The sequence below is a fragment of the Benincasa hispida genome, chromosome 3 (assembly GCF_009727055.1).
Source record: "Benincasa hispida cultivar B227 chromosome 3, ASM972705v1, whole genome shotgun sequence".
Taxonomy (NCBI): domain Eukaryota; kingdom Viridiplantae; phylum Streptophyta; class Magnoliopsida; order Cucurbitales; family Cucurbitaceae; genus Benincasa; species Benincasa hispida.
In genome coordinates, this window is record NC_052351.1 from 32,882,045 (window position 1) to 32,903,041 (window position 20,997).

The 20,997-nt window shown below is 34.8% G+C and overlaps 1 protein-coding gene across 1 annotated transcript; it reads left to right on the forward strand.

Moving 5' to 3' along the window:
* Positions 1 to 11,877: 11,877 nt before the first annotated feature.
* Positions 11,878 to 19,805, forward strand: LOC120074328 (histidine--tRNA ligase, chloroplastic/mitochondrial). Its single transcript, XM_039027418.1, has 11 exons — positions 11,878 to 12,308; positions 12,389 to 12,484; positions 13,285 to 13,373; positions 13,598 to 13,727; positions 14,347 to 14,439; positions 14,578 to 14,652; positions 14,762 to 14,879; positions 14,965 to 15,107; positions 15,834 to 15,962; positions 19,227 to 19,390; positions 19,474 to 19,805. The coding sequence occupies exons 1-11, from the start codon at positions 11,961 to 11,963 to the stop codon at positions 19,610 to 19,612; spliced, it is 1,524 nt and encodes a 507-aa protein (XP_038883346.1). The 5' UTR covers positions 11,878 to 11,960; the 3' UTR covers positions 19,613 to 19,805.
* The last annotated feature ends 1,192 nt before the right edge of the window (positions 19,806 to 20,997 follow it).

A 20,997-nucleotide genomic window follows, 5' to 3' on the forward strand; every position in this document is an offset into this window, starting at 1 on the left:
TTGCAAGAAATATGCCCAAAAACGCAGGGGCCTTACAAATTAACTTTTGTAAAACTTAAACAGAAAGCCAAAACTAAGATTACTACCTCGAAACATCCATCAACAAACCATCCACATACATTTAACCATTAAACGCAATGCAGGAGTAAATCCCACCAAACTGTAAACAATTTCAATACAGCAAATGAAATTTGGAATCAGAACACAACCGACTCTAATACTAATTGAAGGAACTTGTTTTACATAAAACCTATGAGCAGAGGCGAATCGTCCAAATTCCATTTCAATTGAAATAAACATTTACAGTAAAACAGTATAGATTATGAATCATAATATATACTACAACATGCTTTTGAACTAGAAAAAAGGGTTTAGAGATTATACCTTTGAATAACTCTTCTTCAAGTAAATCCTTCGTACTATCACAAACACCACGAACAGTCATGAACTCTCCTCAAGCAAACAACAATGAAAAAACTTGAACCAAAAGTGTAGGACACTACCACTTGGTGACCTTGGTATTCTCGGGGTGAGAATCTAGAAGTGGTGGGCTCTGGATAATTTGGTTAGGAGGAGTTTGTGGTTTGGAGGAGGAAGATGATTGAAAGAAGAACCAGCTATCACATAGCAAAGTTTGCTTCAATCGTGTAGGCGATGAAGTTATCGTATAATCTCTGAGTTAATCGTATAGTCTTGGCTCAAAACGTGTAACTCTGATCTTCTTGGAATAATAAAATTATATTTCATTTATTTCCTTTGCCATAATAAACCACTTAACCTCCTACTAAGATGGTTAGAGAGAAAAGATGGATAATTATCAAATAATTAATAATATAAATAAATATGATAACCAACTTATCATATTATATTTATAACCTATAGTTTTAATATTGCATCATATACAATATAAACTATAGTTCTTTTTCTCTATTTTATGGCATTTAATATAAATCATATTTATATTAAATTTAACAACCATTTGAATCTCATTCAAATATTTATTCCAACAATTAAACAATAATGTATCAAATACATTATGTCCATTATATCATATATAATTGAATCAATTTAATTATATCATATATAATTAAATTCTCTCTTATTAATTTGAACATTTCAAATTAACCCAAAAACTTATTCTCAACTAAATCCCTTTGAGCTACCAAGGGGACCTTATGGACCTGTAGCTTGAAGCTCCAACGATACGTGAATAATTAATTAAACTTTTTAATCACATTATCCACCATCTGTTAATTGTCGGGCACTCCATTAAAAACCGACAGCTGCATTCTTCGCACTACAAATATATTTCTATGTCCATTGGATATAATTAATCAATAGTACAATGACCCTTCATAAATTGCTCGTAAGTACAGCTGGGCCAAATTACCGTTTTGTCCATGTAGTTACATCTATCTCCTTAAGTCCCACTATGACTAAACTTCTCTCGGGCCAAGAAAAGGTGTGGCGCCACATTGTTCAAGACCCATAATCAATCCTTAAGAGAGCAATTTATCTACTTACCCTTGCTTTGGGGAATGAGTGAATTCCATCTTGTGTAACTGAGTTCCCAGCTCCCCAATCAGACGAATCTCCAAAATGGTAGGCTTGTTGAGTCGGCGATCTGACCACTCCCACCCATACAAATCAAAGGACCGCTCTCATAGGCAGGAGTTCACAACTCACTCGGGATTAAGGTAACGTTACCTATGGTCATTCTAGTGAAATGAAAGTCTCTATTATGAATGACGTTATATAATGAGACTAAACATTTCGTGGTTCGGTCTTATACAAACTCCTTTGTACAGAATATCCCTGCTCGTGAATATCAAGATCAGATTATTTGTAACTCTTTACAACATTTGTAACATCTACAAAGCAGACCATACTCGTAGTGTCACCTGAATAAGGTACCAAGCCTTATCCATTTACTACAGACCATTTAGGTTATCACTTAAACATGATCCACCTGTATGTCTCCACATACATGTTTAAGAAACAACGATAATCTTGGATGTTAGTTTATTGGTTTGTGGTTAATGAAAATAAAATATCATATATTTCATAGACAGAGTGAATAAAATATAAAATATTATTAATCACATAAATGTTTTTTCATACAAGGTTTAAAAACTATAAGACTCTACGAGATTTAAGGCATCAATCCCAACAATATCAAGAGAAACATTATACGCAAAAATGTTGTCAATAATTACATTAGTTCGATTCCATGTTTTTCCTGTCATGTCATAGTTTATTGGAATCTCATTATTATCTTTAGGTATTTCACCTTCCTTACTAGTCTTTTTCACTATTAATTATTTTTCGTTTTTGAGGATTTTTATTTTTGGAACTTACTGGTCTACCACTCTTTTGGCGTGTTCCAGACTCATCAATGACAACTTGTTGTGTTGGAATATCATTTTTTATGGAATCTTTGCATCTTATTACTTTCTTTGCAACTATAAATGCATCTGGTAATTGATTTCCAATATTTTTCAAATGAATTATTTTCTGAACTTCAAGTTTACATTGATCTGTACGGGGATCTAAATGAGATAATAACGATGCATTCCATGTAATTTCTTTTTCCAACTTCTTAATTCCTCCTCCTAATGATGGAAAATTTGTCTCATTAAAATGACAATTAACAAATCGTGCAGTAAATACATCACCCGTCAAGGGCTCAAGATACTTAATAATTAATGGGGAATCATATCCAACATATATTCCTAACCTCTTTTAAGGACCCATCTTAGTGCGTTGTGGTGGAGCAGTTGGAACATATACTGTACATCTAAAAATTCTCAGATGGGAAACATTTGGCTCATGACTATAAGCTAATTGTAATGGCGAGTACTTATGATAAGCTATTGGCCTAATGCGTACACGTTGAAGGATCTCTTAACGAAGAGCATCCATGAGCGCATTCGGATCTTTCTGATTTCCCCGTGACCGAAATATAACATATACATTCTAACAGACAATTATGCAATTTACACTAATTAAAGGCATGCTTCGAACAATAAAAATATGAAGGAAAAGAGTTCTCATACCAATTGAAGACCCTCTTCAAGCTTTGGAACCCTTACGCAGCGGAAGACCTCTACGCGATATCTACCGCCCAGCAAACAAGTCGTCTGCAGCAGCACGATTGTCTACATGAACGACAGCAACACGAACAATCACGAACAAATGAACGACAGCGAGGACGACACCACCAAAATGGATCCCTTGGTATTCTCAGAGTGAGAATCCAAAGTGTGGTCTTTAGTGAGTTTGGTAAAGGTTGGAGAAAGAACAAATCGTGTAGACAATAAGCAAGTGGGAGAGAAAATGAGCTATTGTATAGCTAAGTGCTTATCGTTTTGAAGATACTAAGTGATCGTTTAACAAATGGTAGACGATCGTTTAAAAAACACAGCACACTATGCGATCGTTTAGGAAAGCTAAGTAGTCATTTAGGAACTAGCATGTGATCGTTTAGGCGCTGGCGTGCAATCGTCTAGGCGATCAGCGACTATCGTATAAGTTTTCAAACTATGTGATCGTTACGTTTCACACTGATGCCAATTTTTCCAAACTTTTGCAAAATGAAACAAATTTTCATTTTATTCTTCGGTTACCATAACCGAATGCGACTGGTCCACTAACGCATGTTCGAGAGAAATTTTAGGCCAATTATCATATAATTAACCAATTTAATAATTAATGAATGTAATCATATTATATTCTTACCCTATAGTTTGATATCACATATCTATTATAGTAATTTCTCCTCTACTTGATATAAATCATATTTATATCTAAATTCTTCCAAAATAATGTATCTCATACATTTAGTCAATTATAACATATATATTTAACAAGTTCAATTATATCATTCTCTTATCAATTTGAACATTTTAAACTGACATAAACACCGATTCTCGACTTTATCCAAGCTACCCAGGGGACTTAATGGACCAGTGGCTCGAAGCTCCAATGGTACGTGAATAACTGACTAAACTTTTTAGCCACGAGATCCACCATTCGTTAATTGTCAGGCATTCCACTAAAGACCAACAACTGAACTCTTCTTACCATAGATATATTTATGTGTCCATCGGATATAACCAATCATGAGTATGATGACCCTTCACAGATGCTCGTAAGTACAGTTGGGCCAATTTATCGTTTTGCCCCTGTAATTACATATCACTTCTTAAGTACCACTGATTCCTCTAATTACAACATAGTCTGACTATGTGTGAACACCTCTCGGGCCAAGAGAAAGTGTGTGGTGCCACATTGTTCAAGCCCTGGAATCAACCCTCAAGGGAGCTATTTATCTACTTACCCCTACTTCGGGGAAGGAGTGAATTCCATCTTGTATAGCTAAGTTCCCAACTCCCAAATCAGATGAATCCCCAAAATGGTAGGTTTGAATCGGTGACCTGACCACTCGCACCCATACAAATCAAAGGACCGCCCTCAATGGCAAGAGTTCCCAACTCAATCAGGATTAAGGTCATGTTACCTATGGTCATCCTAGTGAAGTGAAGTCTCTATCATGAATGGTGTTATATGATGAGACGTTAATACTACGTGGTCAGGTCTTATACAAACTCTTTGTATAGGACGCCCCCGCTCGTATGTCCCCTAAACGAATGATCAGGATCAGACCATCTGTGACAAGTCGCAACACTTATGACCACTCCACAAAGCAGGCCGCATCCGTAGCGTTACCAGGATAAGGTTTTCCTCCTATATCCATATACTACAGACCATTTTGGTTATCACTCAAGACATGATCCATTTGTATGTCACCACATACATGCTTAAGTTACATATAGATAACCAGAGATTTTATGTTTATTGTGCTAAAGCAAATAAAACACATAACTGAGCAAAAAATAAGATGTGGAGTAAATATCATATATTATACAACACAAGCGTTCGTACAAACTGTTTACAAACTACAAGATACGAGACTTTAGGGCATCGATCCCAACATAAGTGACGTTGCATGCAAAGTAGCATGTCCCAATACATATGAAGGAAGCTTAGCTCTCATAAGTAATGGTCTTGCAATTAATTGCAAACGTTTATAAATGATTCTACTAAACCATTTTGTGTATTAACATGAGCTACAAGATGTTCAACACTTATTCCAATTGATATACAATAATTATCAAAAGTTTGGGATGTAAATTCACTAGCATTATCAAGACGAATGGTCTTAATTGTATAATTAGGAAACTGTGCTCTTAACTTAATTATTTGAGCAAGTAATCTTGCAAATGCAAGATTTCGACTTGATAATAAGCACACGTGTGACCATCTGCTGGATGCATCTATTAATACCATAAAATATCTAAATGGTCCACTTGGTGGGTTAATGGATCTCGTTTTACAGAGGACCTATGAGCGGAAGCGGATCGTCTAAATTCCATTTCGATTGAAAAGTCAACATTTACAGTAAGGCATACAGATTATGTATCTTAACATAAATTACAACATGCTATAAACTACAAAAGGGTTCAAGTGATTATACCTTTTAAGAACTCTTCTTCACGTTAATCCCTTGAGCTGTCACGAACACTTCGAACAACAATCAAATTCGAACCAAAAAGAAGAAAGACACTACCACTTGGTGACCTTGGTATTCTTGGTGTGAGAACCCAGGAGTGGTGGACTCTGGCTATTTTGGTTAGGAGGGAGTTTAGGGGTTTGAAGGAGGAAGACGATTGGGGAGGTAACTCTCTATCGCATAGGAAAATCTTCAATCGTTTAGTGAACCAATTCTATCACATAGGCTCTGATTAAATCGTGTAAACTTGCCTCATAAGTCGCGTGTCTTCTATTTGGAACAATAAAATCATATTTTATTTATTTCATTTTGCCATAAAAACTGCTTAACTTTCCATTAAGGTGGTTAGAGAGAAAAATAGTTTAATTATCAAATAATTAATAATATAAATAAACATGATAACTAACTTATCATATTATATTTATAATCTATAGTTTTAATATTGCATTATATACAATATAAACTATAGTTCTTTTTCTTTATTTTATGGCATTTAATATAAATTGTATCTATATTAAATTTAACAGCTATGAATCTTATTCATAGAAAATATATGTGAATCACATTCAAATATTTATTCCTCCAATTAAACTATAATGTATCAAATACATCATGTCAATTACATTATATAATTGAATTGATTTAATTAAATTCCCTCTTATTAATTTGAACATTTCAAATTAACCCAAAAACTGATTCTCAACTAAATCCTTTTGAGCTACCAAGGGGACCTTATAGACTTGTAGCTTGAAGCTCCAACGGTACGTGAATAATTAATTAAATTCTTTAATTGCATTATCCACCATCCGTTAACTATCAGGCATTCCACTAAGGACCGACAACTGCCTTCTTCGCACTACAGATATATTTCTGTGTCTATTGAATATAACTAATCAACAGTACGATGACCCTTCACAAGTTGATCGTAAGTACAACTAGGCCAAATTACCGTTTTGCCCCTATAATTACATCTAACTCCTTAAGTACCACTGATTCCTCTAATGAACAATAGATTATGGTCCCACTATGACTAAACCCTTCTTGGGCCAGGTAAGGGTATGGTGCCACATTGTTCAAGACCCAGAATCAGCCCTTAAAGGAGTAATTTATCTACTTACTCCTACTTCAGGGAATGAGTGAATTCCATCTTGTGTAGTTGAGTTCTCAGCTCTCCAATCAGACGAATCCCCAAAATAGTAGGTTTGTTGAGCCGGCGATCTGGCCACTCTCACCCATACAAATCAAAAGATCGCCATCATAGGCAAGAGATAACTTACTTAGGATTAAGGTCATGTGACCTATGGTCATCCTAGTGAAATGAAAGTCTCTATTATGAACAATGTTATATAATGAGACTAAACATTTCGTGGTCCGGTCTTATACAAACTCTTTTGTATAGAATATCCTCGCTCGCATGTCTAATACGTAAATGATCAGGATCATATCATTTGTAGCACTTTACAACAATTGTAATACCTACAAAGTGGGCCATACTTGTAGTGTCACTAGGATAAGGTACGCATCCTTATCCATATATTACAGACAATTTAGGTTATCACTTAAACATGATCCATTTGCATGTCTCCACATATATGTTTAAGTTACAATGATCACCTTGGATGTTAGTTTGTTGGTTTGTGATCAATACAACTAAAATATCATATATTTCATAGACAAAGTGAATAAAAATATCAATATGTTTGTTCATACAAGGTTTACAAACTATAGGACCCTACGAAATTTAAGGCATATCCAACAAATGGGTCCACATATATCACCATGAATTCGTTTTTAAAAATAAAGGTGATTCAGTCCCCACTTTAGCTGGTGATGGTCTAATTATCATTTTTTCTTAATAGCAAGCATCACATGATAATTCACTAGAATGAATCATTTTCTGGTTCTTCAATGGGTGTCCATTTGAATTTTCAATAATTCTTCTCATCATTATTGTAACACCCTGCACATTTTTTAGTAATAATGTAATTTCAGTAATTTTATTATTTGGAATTTCAGTCATTATTATTAGTTTGAGGGCATTTTTGAATTTTGGACTTCAAGTATAAGTGCGAAAATTTAATTGTTGGCATGAAATTATTCAATTTGAAATTCAAATTGAAAATTAATGGCAAGAATTAATTTTCTTTTGAAACATAAAGGAATTTAATAGTATAAAACGGAAAGGAATTAAATGTAATTATATTTACTTCCTTTTTTGTTTTATTATTATTATTGTTGTTGTTGTTGTTGTTTTTTTTTACAAAAGTCAAACTCCACCCCCTTTTTCTTCCTCATGTTCGTGAGCCCATTTGACACCGCCCAAAGTGTCAGTTTCTTCTTCATGACCTCCGTCTACCACTGCTCAAGCGTCGTTCGCTTTTGCCGACACTGGATCTATCGATTTGGGTAAGATTTCTGCCATTTGGGTTTGTTTTTGGTTAATTCTTGAATACTCATTTATTTTTGGCATCAATTGGTTGATACCCATTGTGTTTCAACTTTGGATTCAAGTTTGTGAAGGTATTGAGGTGTTGTTCAGTGAAGTTAGAGTTTGTTTTAGCGAGTTTTGATAAGTTTTATGCTTTGATTACCCTCTTGTGGATTAATTTTTGTTGTTGAGAAAATTTTGGTAAAGTCATTTAGAAGTGATTTTTGACGAAGTTACATATGGATAATTTATTTGAGACATTGGTAGTGAAGTATGTATTTGATTCAAGCTTTAATCATGTAAACCCAATTTCAATTATGATTAGGGGTTTGATTCAAGAATTTCATTCAAGATGAAGAAGAGTTTGGTTTGCTAATTATTTGGGCTTAAAATTGGAGGTTTGGAAGGTGAATTTGAATTGGACTACACCTTAGGTAAGGTTATCTGGAAATCTTTTGTAATATTTGGGTGTTTGGAATTTGGCCTTAACTATTAATTTTAAAGCTTGGTTTATGTTTAGGCTTGATTAAGGATTCAAGAATTTCACAAAGATTCAATTGCTTTTGGTTCGACCTAATATCAAGGTAAGTAGTCTTACTACTGGAACTGCCCACGGGCCAGACATTAGATGTATGCTAGCATGTTAAATGAAGGTTATGGCAGAATGACAACATGAAAGATTGATAGTATAACATGATCAAAGTATGTTCTGTTACGAGATCCGAATTATTTATTTATGCATATAGACACTTGACTGCTAGTATGAGATGATATGTGCTTCCATGGTTGTATTTGATCTGATGATGTTGAGGTATACATGTATGTTGTAGAACCATGATGTTGAGGTATACGTGTACATTGTAGAGCCATGATGTTGAGGTTTATATGTATGCCATAGATTCATAGAGTGATGATTATGATGTTGAAACTGTGCAAATGTCCTTACTGATTAGTTAGATGCCCATTAGATTTTATGTTTCCTTTGGGATTTATCAGTTTGTGTTTCTTTCGGGATTCACCAGCTTGTGTTTCCTTCAGGATTCACCAGTTTGTGTCTCCTTCGGGATTCACCAATTTGTGTCTCCTTCGGGATTCACCGGAGGTAGTGGCCATACTTAACTACAGTAGGATAGGACTAAGTCTCCTTCTTGTTTCATGTGCATATGTGTCCCATGAGGACTAGAGCAGTTTATATGTTTCAGCAGAGGTGGGTAGCTAGAGGACGTAGATGCCCAGCCTGACCTCAGTAGTGGGGCTACTTACTGAGTATTTTATACTTATTCTTTCTCATGTTGTTGTTTCAGGTAAGGGTAGAGATGCCCACTAGGACTAGTTTTTATGCCTCCATTAATGAGATTTAAAGTTCTTTTCATGTTTCTCTTAATTTAGTTTTGATGTTTAAAACTTACTTTTGAGAATCGTTTTTCAGATCTATTTATTGTCATTTATGATTTATGGGTACCCTACTATTGATTTAGTATTTGAATTTAATGAAAGTCTTTTGAACTTACCTTATTTAATTAGCATTTATTTCGCCATAACCAAGTGTCGTTTTGAGTTCCATGCATGCATGTATTTAGTAACGACCTAACTTAAGTCCTAGGGGGTCGGGTCGTTACAATTATAGATCCTGAATTTCCTAATCGGTCATGTCAAATTGTAAATATGTCTGGATTCATGAACTTTAGGTTCATTGTTGCATATGTTTCAATTACTCGTATATGAGTATAATACAATCCAGAAGATAAAAGCAGACAACTCTTCCAATATACATTTTTCATTTGAGACAGTGGATATGATATATAGATATTTCACATTATTCTTACTATCAGTCTTAATATGATAGCCATTGCAACGTATATCTTTAAAACTTAGAAAATTTCTCTTTGATTGACTAGAGAACAATACATTATCAATTGTAAATTTCGTTCCTCTAAGCAAAATAATATTTGCTCTTCCAAAACCTTCGATCAAGTTTATTGAACCTCGTATTGTATTTACTTTTGTTTTCAGCATTGTCAATTTGGAAAAATATTTTTTATTTGTATGTATTGTTTGTGTAGTTGTACTGTCTGCCAGAAATAAATCTTCTTTGCTCACTTTTTTAGTCACCCAACATATGAAAATGATCTATGTTTCTTCATTAAAAGAAAATAATTATAAGAAAAACAACACTTAAAATATACAAAAATAACTAAAAAAAACACGAAGATAGATAAAAGAAAACAACAACATTAAATCTAGACATTCTCAAAGTTAAAAGAAACACTTGACGTGCTATCAATTGTGCCAATTTTCTCTTTAGGAGATGCAAAGAAGTCCGCCACATCCAAATTTGTCATATGGGATGGGTCAAATATGTCATTATCCTGATATCAAAATTTACTTCCATATTTTTCTCTTTTTCTTTTAAGGAGGCTTGATAGAGGTCAACTAAGTGTTTTGACGTATGACAGATGTGTGACCGATGTCTAGTCATTTCGCATCGGAAACATTTATCTTCAACACTCTTTGAACTTTTATCTTGTGGAGCTTTTCCTTTGTGATCATCATTTTGTGTGGTTCTTTTGAAATTTAAATGATTAGAACGACCACCATGAAAATAATAATTATTTCTTCCTCTACCATGGTCACGACCTCGACTGCGACCACGACCTCGACCACGATAATTTTTAAAATTCACAGCATTCACTTTAGGGAATGTTGTTGTTCTAATTGGTCGAGATTCATGATTTTTCATCAATAACTCGTTATTTTGTTCGGGCACGAGAAGACATGAAATTAGTTCAGAATATTGTTTAAAACCTTTTTCTCGATATTGCTGCTACATGAGCATATTTGAGACATGAAATGTAGAAAATGTATTCTCTAACATATCAACATCAGTAATTTTCTCTCCGCATAACAACAAATAATGCAGAATTGTAATCACTTACTGATTTGAAATCTTGTAACCTTAAGTGCATCCACTCATAACGAACTTTAGGAAGAATAACTATTTTTTTATGATCATAACTCTCTTTCAAATTTTTCCACAAGATACGGGGATCTTTTATTGTAAGATATTCCATTTTCAATCCCTCGTGGATATGATGACAAAGGAAAATCATAGCTTTTATTTTGTCCAGACTGGATGTCGTATTTCCTTATTTAATAGTCTTCGAAAGATTCATAGCATTAAGTGGATTTCGGCATCAAGTACCAATGACAAATAATTATTGGCATTAATATCAAGGGAGACAAATTTTAATTTTGTGAGATTTGTCATGATAATCCTATCATAAAATATTGTATTTATGTTAGAAATTTAATAGATATTGAATAAAATAACATAAAATTTATTAATTATAATGCATAGGGAAAAACCAACATACCTTTAGGAGCTACCTTTAGCGGGGAAAACTCGTGTTGATAACGTGTTATGAAATTGAGGAGCGCAACGAGAATACATATATGAAAAATATAATATAATAATATTTTTATATAATAAAAACTAAAATTATAAAATAAAATAACTAAAAACATAAAACAACTAAAATCATGAAATTGGATAATATGAAAATTAGTGGAAGTGGAATTCTCACCTATGTATATGTGATTTTAAGATCTACCAAATGCCACTATTTATAAGCAAAATGGTGGATAAGATGTGGACTTACATGGATACCAAACGTAAATAACTACCAGCCACATGGATAACATCAATGAAAACACATGACCTTTCGAATGTTAAGCGGTCGACATCTATTTTTCATTATAATATTCATAATAAAAAAAAGATTGATAAGCAAAATATCATGATATAACTTCTTTTTTTTTTTGTCATTTTGCTGCATTTATAAATAAGTTAAGTCTTTTTGCTATATATGAAAAAACCCCATTCCTCGGTATTTTGTCAGGACAATACCACTTCACCACTTCACCACTTCACCGTGCTGCGTCTCTCCACTATCGACCACCATGGCTACGAAGCCTTCATCGCTCCTTATCTTCCAACCTCGCCTCAATCTTCGTTTGAAGCCCTTCATTTTCTCCTCTTCATCACTCGCTTTCAGTATCATTCTCAAATTCCCCTTTCCCAAACCCTCATTCTTCGTTAATCGCAATTTTCATTCTTCTCTCACCGCCGTCTCTTCCGCCCAGTCTATTACTGACGGCGGAACCAGTGGCGGCAGGTCGGGGGCGCTTTCTCCGGCGCCGGTCACTGAAGAATTGCAGAAGATCGACGTCAACCCTCCAAAGGGAACCAGGGATTTTCCTCCGGAAGATATGCGACTTCGCAACTGGCTATTCAATAATTTCAGAGAGGTTACATATCCTGTTGCTTCGAATTGTAGTTTGGTTAGTGGTTTTTGTGTCTTTCGTCTTTACTTTCTGTTGTTGATTAGGTTTCGCGAGTGTATGGATTTGAGGAGGTTGATTATCCGGTGCTTGAGTCGGAGGCGCTGTTCGTTAGGAAAGCTGGTGAAGAAATAAGAGATCAGGTTGGTGTTGATGTAATTGTTCGTGTTGGGTTCCATCCCTATACTATTCTCGGAAACTAATTTATTGCATATAGTTAAAGTCTTGATGCTGCAAGAGAGAAAGAAAAGAACGGCTATATCCTGTAGTTTATTCTCGAACTTACGGAATGAGTAGTCGGCTCTAATTTCCTGCTTGAATTCAAATGCATTCAATCAGGACTATCGCCTTATTTTTGTTTATCTGTTTCTTAAAAACGAAAAGTAAATCCCTCAGGAAAGCTATATAGAGAAAGGTGGCACTCAATGTAGAAAGAACCAAATGAAATCCCAATATCCGATTCTTACACTATTAGATCAAAACAACTAAAAGAGAGAAATAAGATTCTTTCCCATTTCTGTTAGCGATTTTTGAAGCAAGTTAGTGCAGTAATTTTTTTTAAAGCATTGAAGGTATGTATGTTTAGTGCAAGTTTGATAGGGTAAAGCAGTATGAGATAGACTAACACGTGTTTATTAGCAACGAAAAATTTCGGATAACTATTTTAAGTTTTTAACATTACTAACACGTTATCATACCCTATCCATCTTAGACTTAGAGCTGACAATTACATAAAATCTAGAATATACAGCATTTTGGCGTTACACTTTATACATGTTTCAAATTTTTTTGGGCTTGTTTTCTGTGCACTGTCTTCTTCCCACCCCTTTCTGTGCTCCCACCCTATTCATATTTTGCCTCTTCATATTGGGACATTTTTTGGCGATGCACTTTTTACATGTTTTTCAAATTGTTTTTAATTTTGTGCTATTTGTTTTTGTAGCTCTATTGTTTTGAAGATCGGGGGAATCGTCGAGTTGCTTTGAGGCCTGAGCTTACCCCTTCTTTGGCAAGATTGGTGATCCAGAAAGGGTATATTGCTTTAGAAGCAATACGTTTCCAATTATCTTGTAATATGTTGCTATGTTCTACCATGTTTTTCTTTTTTTTATTATTTTTATCTCTTTTTTAGAAGAAAAAATAACATTTGAAATCACGTGTGTGAAAATTTAATATCTGTCTATTTATTTGTTTGAATTATCTTTGCATCCAGGTACACATGCCAGAATTTGATCTCCATATTTTTTTCTGTCCAGAAAATCTTTGTCCCTTCCAATAAAATGGTTTGCTATAGGGCAATGCTGGCGATATGAGAGAATGACTAGAGGTCGGCGTCGTGAGCATTACCAATGGAATATGGATATCATTGGTGTACCCGAGGTTACGGTATGGAATTTTAGTTTACTGCGTTAGTTCTTTTTACATGTTTAGATGAAAGGAGTTTTTGCATTCTTAGGCAGCAACTTTGAAGCTGTGAAGTTCTTCGGGTTTCCAATGTTTGGCTTCCAGCATTTAGTGGATATAGCTTATGATGGTTTCTTGTAAAAAAAAAAAATAATACAGTTTCTCATAAAGCATATAGCTTATGATGAGTTCTCTATAGAAGCATGATGCAAAAAGATAGTTTTCTCTTGTGCATCAAATAAGATGATAGCAAGTACTTGTCAAGTGAGATTTTTAGTCATTTTTTCTTTGGATATTTTCGTTAGTCAGTCTCTCAGTCTTCTCAAGTGTTTGTGTGTTTGGAGCATTTAATTTAGTTTATCTTGCCGTTAGTTGCTACTTTTCATCTCTTTTCCCTGGGAAAGAAATATATATATAACTTGTTTGAACTCGTCTAGCCATCTTGACATGGTCTGGTTCTAATAAAGTGTTTACTCTTTGGTACCTGCCTGGATTTGAATGTTAAATTTTGTTTGAACAGGGTACCTTTTTCTATGCATATAAACATATATTCATACTCATTTTATTCATTTATTTGTTTCAATCTAATTTTTTTTCATAGGCTGAAGCAGAGCTTCTATCTTCAATTGTTACCTTCTTTAAGCGAGTTGGAATTACGGCATCAGATGTTGGATTTAAGGTTTCCAGTCGAAAGGTATTTTTTATTTCTGCATCTTGTGAGATTATTCCAATAAATGTAGTTATTGCTTTAGTAGTTAAATGTTCAATCGTGAACAAAGATTTTCATTGTTGCAGTTGCTGTAAATGCCTAATTTTTAAAGTTTGATGGTAGGTTTTGCAAGATGTACTAAAATGCTATGGAATACCTGAAAATATGTTTGGCAAGGTTTGCATCATCATAGACAAGGTTGGTTATCTATGACTTCGAGTTCCATAAATTTTTATATGTTTGTGCAGTGTGTCAGGATGTAATAATTTCTTCTGTCTCTGTTTCCCTTGGCTAATCTTACTAACAGATAGAGAAAATTCCATTGGATGAGATTAAGAAGGAACTGAAGGTTGTGGGTATATCAGAGGATGCTATTGAGGAGCTGTTGCAAGTTCTTTCAGTAAAGTCTTTGACAAAGTTAGAAGGTTATTTACTGCAAATGGTTGTGTCTTTTTGACCAATTAGTTGAAAGGGATTGAAAATGGATATGTGATTGTTATTCTTGCATAGAGGTACTCGGAGGTGGTGGTGAAGCATTGTCCGATCTGAAGCAGCTATTTTCCCTTGCTGAAAAGTTTGGGTATTCCGATTGGATCCAATTTGACGCTTCAATTGTCCGTGGCCTTGCCTATTACACGGGTATTGTTTTTGAGGTTAGTTTTGTCGTTAGCAAATGATATTCACTCTTCCCACGAACTTGTTTGCTTGTTGATTTGACTTGTCTTCATGGCATAGGTTTAACATATATTATATGTCTAACTGCAATAATGCCACGTCCCCCACTTTGAACTACAGTGAGCTACTACATTCTCATTAAATATAAATTAGAAAAGAAGAAAAAAACTACAGCTACTATATCTACAACTGTTTCCTTAGTTAATTTTATACCAGCATGTGAACGGAATAAATAGGTAAATCATCCTCATTAAGTAGTCACAATCCCCAAGTATAGTCTAATTCTATAGATTATATGAAATTTTGTATATCACATATTTTCATATATGTTGGTGTAATTGTTAATAAATCTAATATCTGGCTAAGGAATGGATTTGTAACAGTATGTTTTCATAGTTTTTGTAGTATATCGTCAAGCAGAATTGCTGCAACCAAACACATTTATGAAAATAGTAAAAACATAGAATAAAATTATATCTTTTATCAGGTTCCTCGTTTTCAAATCATCTATCACTATGCACTTCTCTTTCTTGAACTCAATCTTCATATAATTAAAAGTTTATGTATATTTATTTCTTGCTTCTTGAACTGATCAAAGTCATATTTTCTCTCTTTTGTGCTTGAATCAGTTAAATTGAAGAAAAGCTGAATGCTATGAAAATTGCTCTTTTTGGTTCGTTTTAATAATGAAGATGCTGTTCCAGGGTTTTGACAGAGGGGGAAAGCTGCGAGCCATATGCGGTGGGGGTCGGTATGATCATTTGCTTTCCACATTTGGTGGCGATGATATTCCTGCTTGTGGCTTCGGGTTTGGTGATGCTGTTATTGTAGAAGTAAGTTTTTAAGCTGATGTTTGCACCCTTACACAATCATAAAATTCTATGACTTATATGTTTAATATTAATCATGGAAAGTAACGTGGACAAACTATTTCTGGGAGTGGCATTACTCCCGGGCTGCAGTTTCTTCTTTCAATTATCAATGTTATGCGTTTTGATCAACTGTGTTCGACTATTTATTTAATAAGCACCTTGAATTTGGCACATTAGTTAAGAATCCTTTGGCTCAAACCATGTAGGCCGATTATCTTGTATATTATTATGTATCATACTAATTTCTGGGTATCAAATCTCTCGGGATTAATTGGTTGTTTGGTAAATTTAGTTGATTGTATACATTAATGATCAACTCATATAGGATGCTTTCAAAAAGTAGGAAAATTTTATTTTTACCCTTATAATCGGGCAAGTTAATTTTATTCAACAGTAAATTTTCAGTTTTGAACAAGGGGTGAACTCAATACATTCTCAAAATTTAGAACATTGTTTAAGAAGGCATGTGGATAGAAATTTCTTGGACAAAATTCTTGAGCAGAAGGACTTTGATGATAAATGGAGATCTTAGATTGGGAGTTATGCCACGATGGTTAAATTCTCTCTCCTAATTATGGAAGTCCTAACAGTAAGATTCTTGCTCCAACAGGTCTTAGGCAGGAGGGCCCCTTTCCTTTCCTTCTCTTGGTCGTGGTAGATATTTTAAGCAAAATGGTTTTCAAATGTGTTGAAGGAAGATCATTGAAGGTTTTGAAATGGGTAAGGATGAGGTGACTCTCCCCCATCTCCAATGGACCAATTTTAATTTTGAATAACTTTCTTGCTTTCACTGAAACCATGTCAAGGCTTAAAGATTAATAGGTACCAAATTATGGATTTGAACAGTGATCCGGTCAAGGTTGGAGAGTAGGCTAATTTGGTGGGTGTCTTTTCAACCATCTTGGGGTCCCTTTTGGGAAACAACCCGAAGCAGATGTCTTTTTGGATAAAGAGGATAAAGTGAGAAAATTGTAGCTTATTGGAAGAGAAGTTTGTTCTCAAAACGTGGAAGGCTTACCCTAATTCATTCGATTTTGGGTGGTATTTCCACCTATTTTTTTCTTCCTTTGTAGCCCCCATGTTCGGTGTGTGAAACTTTGAGTAGCTCAGGAGAAACCTTGTGGGAAGGTGTGGAGGAAGATCATTAGTAAACCCATTCACCTTGGAGAGTTGGAATTAGGGAATCTATGGGTTCGAAACATGGAGCTATTTAGAGATGTCCATTTACCCTGTGGGGACAGGGAATTCTTGCTTACGTGAGGAATGGGAGAGGGAGGGGTGGATTTTCTCTCTATTGGCTAAATAAGGATGGGGAATGGTGTGGGGTCGGGGACGGGAAATATTGTGTGTGTGTATTAAAACGTTACATTTAAATTGAAGCCTTGTGTATTTAAGTGATATGATTGAGGACTTCCTTCCGTCGTTAATGGGAAATTGAGTTTTTTATGGAAGATTAAGTTGTGTGTTTTGTTGTGGGGTATTTGGGGGAGAGATATAATCGAATCTTTTGTGGGATTGAGAGGGATGGGGACTCTTTGGATGTTTACCTTGTCGGTTTTTATAATTAAAGTAACCCATTTCTTTAGAAACTGTCATGTCTCACCACAAGAAGGCTCCTAACTAACTACAAATCAGGTTGAAACCAATGGAACTGAGTGGTTCCACCCAATCTCGTGTTAGGTAATTAAGCACCTTGGAGAACCACACCCAAAAGCTAGCTAATTGGGGTGGGACAGCCAGGGGGAATTTGTACGGATGACCCAAAAATTGGGTCCAAAATGTTAAATGACCCAAAGTTTCAAAAAAGTTGCCAAATGACCCTTTGTTGATTCTGATGTCAAATCCAAATGAAATTATCAAAACGAAACCCTCACCCATGCAGAATGACCTCTTGCTCTCTCGGCCTTTTGCTCTCTCGCTCGCTCAGCCTCTTGCTCTCTCGCACTCTGGCTCCATCTTTCCTCTCTCACATCACTCTCCCCCTTCACAGATCTATTGTCTTGTCTGATCTTGCTCTCGCCCTTGATGTCTCGTCCGATCTTGCTCTTGCTCTCGTCCACCCTTCATGGTCTTGCTTTGCCTGTAGCTGGTCGTGTCAGAGTTGTCCATGTGGTGCAGTTTCGAAGAAGGTGTGGCTGTCTTCAATCTAGAAGAAGAAGAAGAAGGCGTAGATGCGATCTGAAGAAGAAAGAAAAGAAAAGGAAAAAAAAAGAATAAAGAGAAGAAAGAAAAGGAAAAAAAAGAAGAAGAGGTAACACGATGGAGAAGAAAGAAAAGAAAAAAATTAATAAAAGGGCAATGATGTAATTTTACTTATTATCTATGACACATCAGTTATCCTATTCTAACCAATGTGAGATGAAGGTAGCCCATACTACCATGGTTCCTAACAGTACCCTATTCTCAGAAAGCCAATGTCCTGGCGGCTATTTCAGCAATACTTCACTCAGCCACACTCGAGCAGAACTCTATGCCGGTTCCATTTCGGAACGTCAACAACTGACTCTGATACCATTATAGGTACTTGAGCACCTTGGAGAACCACATCCCAAAAGCCAGCTTTTGGGAGATGAGAGTCAAGCCACTTAAGTAGGGGTGTTCAAAAGACCCGGTAACCTGACCAACCCGGACTACCCAACCCAAACTGCAAGGGTTGGGTTAAAAATGTTAAAAAATATTAAATTCGGGTTAGGTCTCGGGTTACCCCACGGTGGAGGTTCCGTAGCGCGTCATGAGCACCGGGCTAAAGGGGCGTTGAGGCTCGACCCGACACCCGAATATATGTATTAAAAATAAAAGTTTAAAAAAACAGTCAAATTCTAAAAATTAGTTTCTAATAACAATAATAGAAAAAAAAAAAAAAAAAAAAAAAAATATATAAAAAACACCGAGACCAAACCCAGAAATTTTGGGTTGGGTTGACCGAACTAATATGGTTCATTATTAGCCAACTCGAATTTTTGAGTTGGTCCACAAAAATCTTCCAACCCGGTCCAACTCGGACTATGTACATCCCTACACTTTACCACATTGGTTATCCCATTCTAACCAATGTGGGACAAAGGCAGCCCATACTACCTTGGTTCCTAACATCTTGTTCGTTGGTTTGTATACTTTTCTATTTTAGAACTTATTTTGGTTCCACCTTAGAATTTATTTTAGTTTTTCTCCATAGCTTGGATTTGAGATATTTGTTTTGCTTTTGGGCGTGTGATTTGGCTGTAGTTGCTCAAGGAAAAGAAGTTGCTGCCAGAACTGAATGCTGAAGTAGAGAACATAATTTGTGCTCTTGATCCTGATCTCCAAGGTGCAGCTTCCACAGTTGCTACCATTCTCAGAGAAAAAGGCCAAAGTGTTGATTTGGTATTGGAGAACAAACCCCTCAAATGGTATCATTCACAAAACCCGTTGGTCGTTAAAATTATCACATATCACATTTTCTTATCCACACTGGTTTGCTTCATTTTTGCAGGGTGTTTAAACGAGCAACGCGGATAAATGCTCGCCGTTTGATACTTGTTGGAAGTTCAGAATGGCAACGAGGCATGGTTGGAGTTAAAGATCTTTCTTCGGGTGAACAACGCGAGGTCAAACTTGATGAACTCAACTAACTTATCCTTCATTCTTTTCTTCAATAGAAAATTTATTTTATGTCTTAGAAGATTTATTTTGTCTTGCTTAGGTTCCAAACTTTCCATTCTACATTTTTCAAGTTCAGATTCTTATGTATCGAAATGGTTACTGATGAACATGGATACATTATGATGTGTAATTCTATCATAATTACCAGTTTAGTTTTGGAACTCTCATGATGTTTATGTTTTAATAGGTTCTCCTACTTTAAAATATTCATGATAGGTTCTTGAACCTCAAATTCTGTATCTAAACTTCAAAACTTTCTCACAGCCTCGTAAACGAGAGAGAGAAACATTAAAATTTTAATTTCGAAACCAAAACATCACCAAAAGAATGGGTGAGAGGAAAAAAGATGGAATTATAAATGACATTATGTAAAAGTTCAATGGTATAAGGTTTGGTTTGGGATTGCTGTAAAATTGTGTTTGCTGAATTTAAATTTTAAAATAAAAAAAATAGTTATGGTGTTTGATAAATTAATACTAAATTTGTGTTCTTTAGTTATATGAACTTTAAAATAAGCTCATTCTTCTAATTATTTTTATATGGATTGTTAATTTATAATTTACTATAATATATATTTTTAAAAATTTTATATGATTTGAATATCAACCGATTTTGTTTAATTTGAATTATTTGATAAAAATAAATTTTATAAAAAAGTCGAATCAATTAAAATTTGAAAATAGATATGACATAATTTATTTATATAGGAATATTATTATAATATATTTATCTAAACTGTTAGCAAAGTAATAGATTTTTAGATAGAGTCAAACTGAATTAATTTTTACGTGGTACTTAAAATAAAATTTCAAAGTAATTGTGGTACGTTGTTGAAATTTTTTCCCAATCATTTTTTAGTATTGCAAACGTAATGGCCTAAAGATTTTAGGGTTTAATATAATACTATGGTGGTTAGTTTAGAATTTAAATTGAAAATTTAATTCATTTTAGGAATTTCTATCTAAAAGACCTTAAAAATAGTTTCATATTAAGTTAATGTCTTGAAGAAAAAAAAAATCTATTGGTCTCCTTATTTTCACTGATATTCATAGCTATTTATAATTTAATCCCCACCTACGTTTTATATATATTATTCTCTCTCCCTCATACTTTAAGGACATTTCTTCTTCCCCTCTATTTTCTTTTTTCCCTCCTCTTTTCTCCTTCGGCGGTGTAAGTTATAGGCGGGAGACGGATGATGTAAGGTGATCCTGGGACGAGCAAGGACGACAAGAACGACAATGGTGAACGGCGAACGACAATTATGGATTCAGAGCAAATGAACGACGATGGCGGACTCGAAGTAAATGAAGGGTGATGACGGACTCAGAGTAAATGAACAACAACGATGGAC

What these genes read in the sequence shown, in the direction of transcription:
- LOC120074328 (XM_039027418.1), top strand. Translation starts at nt 11,961, where the DNA reads ATGGCTACGAAGCCTTCATCGCTCCTTATCTTCCAACCTCGCCTCAAT. An exon ending in GTCTTTGACAAAGTTAGAAG is followed by an intron (nt 14,880 to 14,964) that starts GTTATTTACTGC and finishes ATTCTTGCATAG; the next exon opens with AGGTACTCGGAGGTGGTGGT. An exon ending in GTGATGCTGTTATTGTAGAA is followed by an intron (nt 15,963 to 19,226) that starts GTAAGTTTTTAA and finishes ATTTGGCTGTAG; the next exon opens with TTGCTCAAGGAAAAGAAGTT.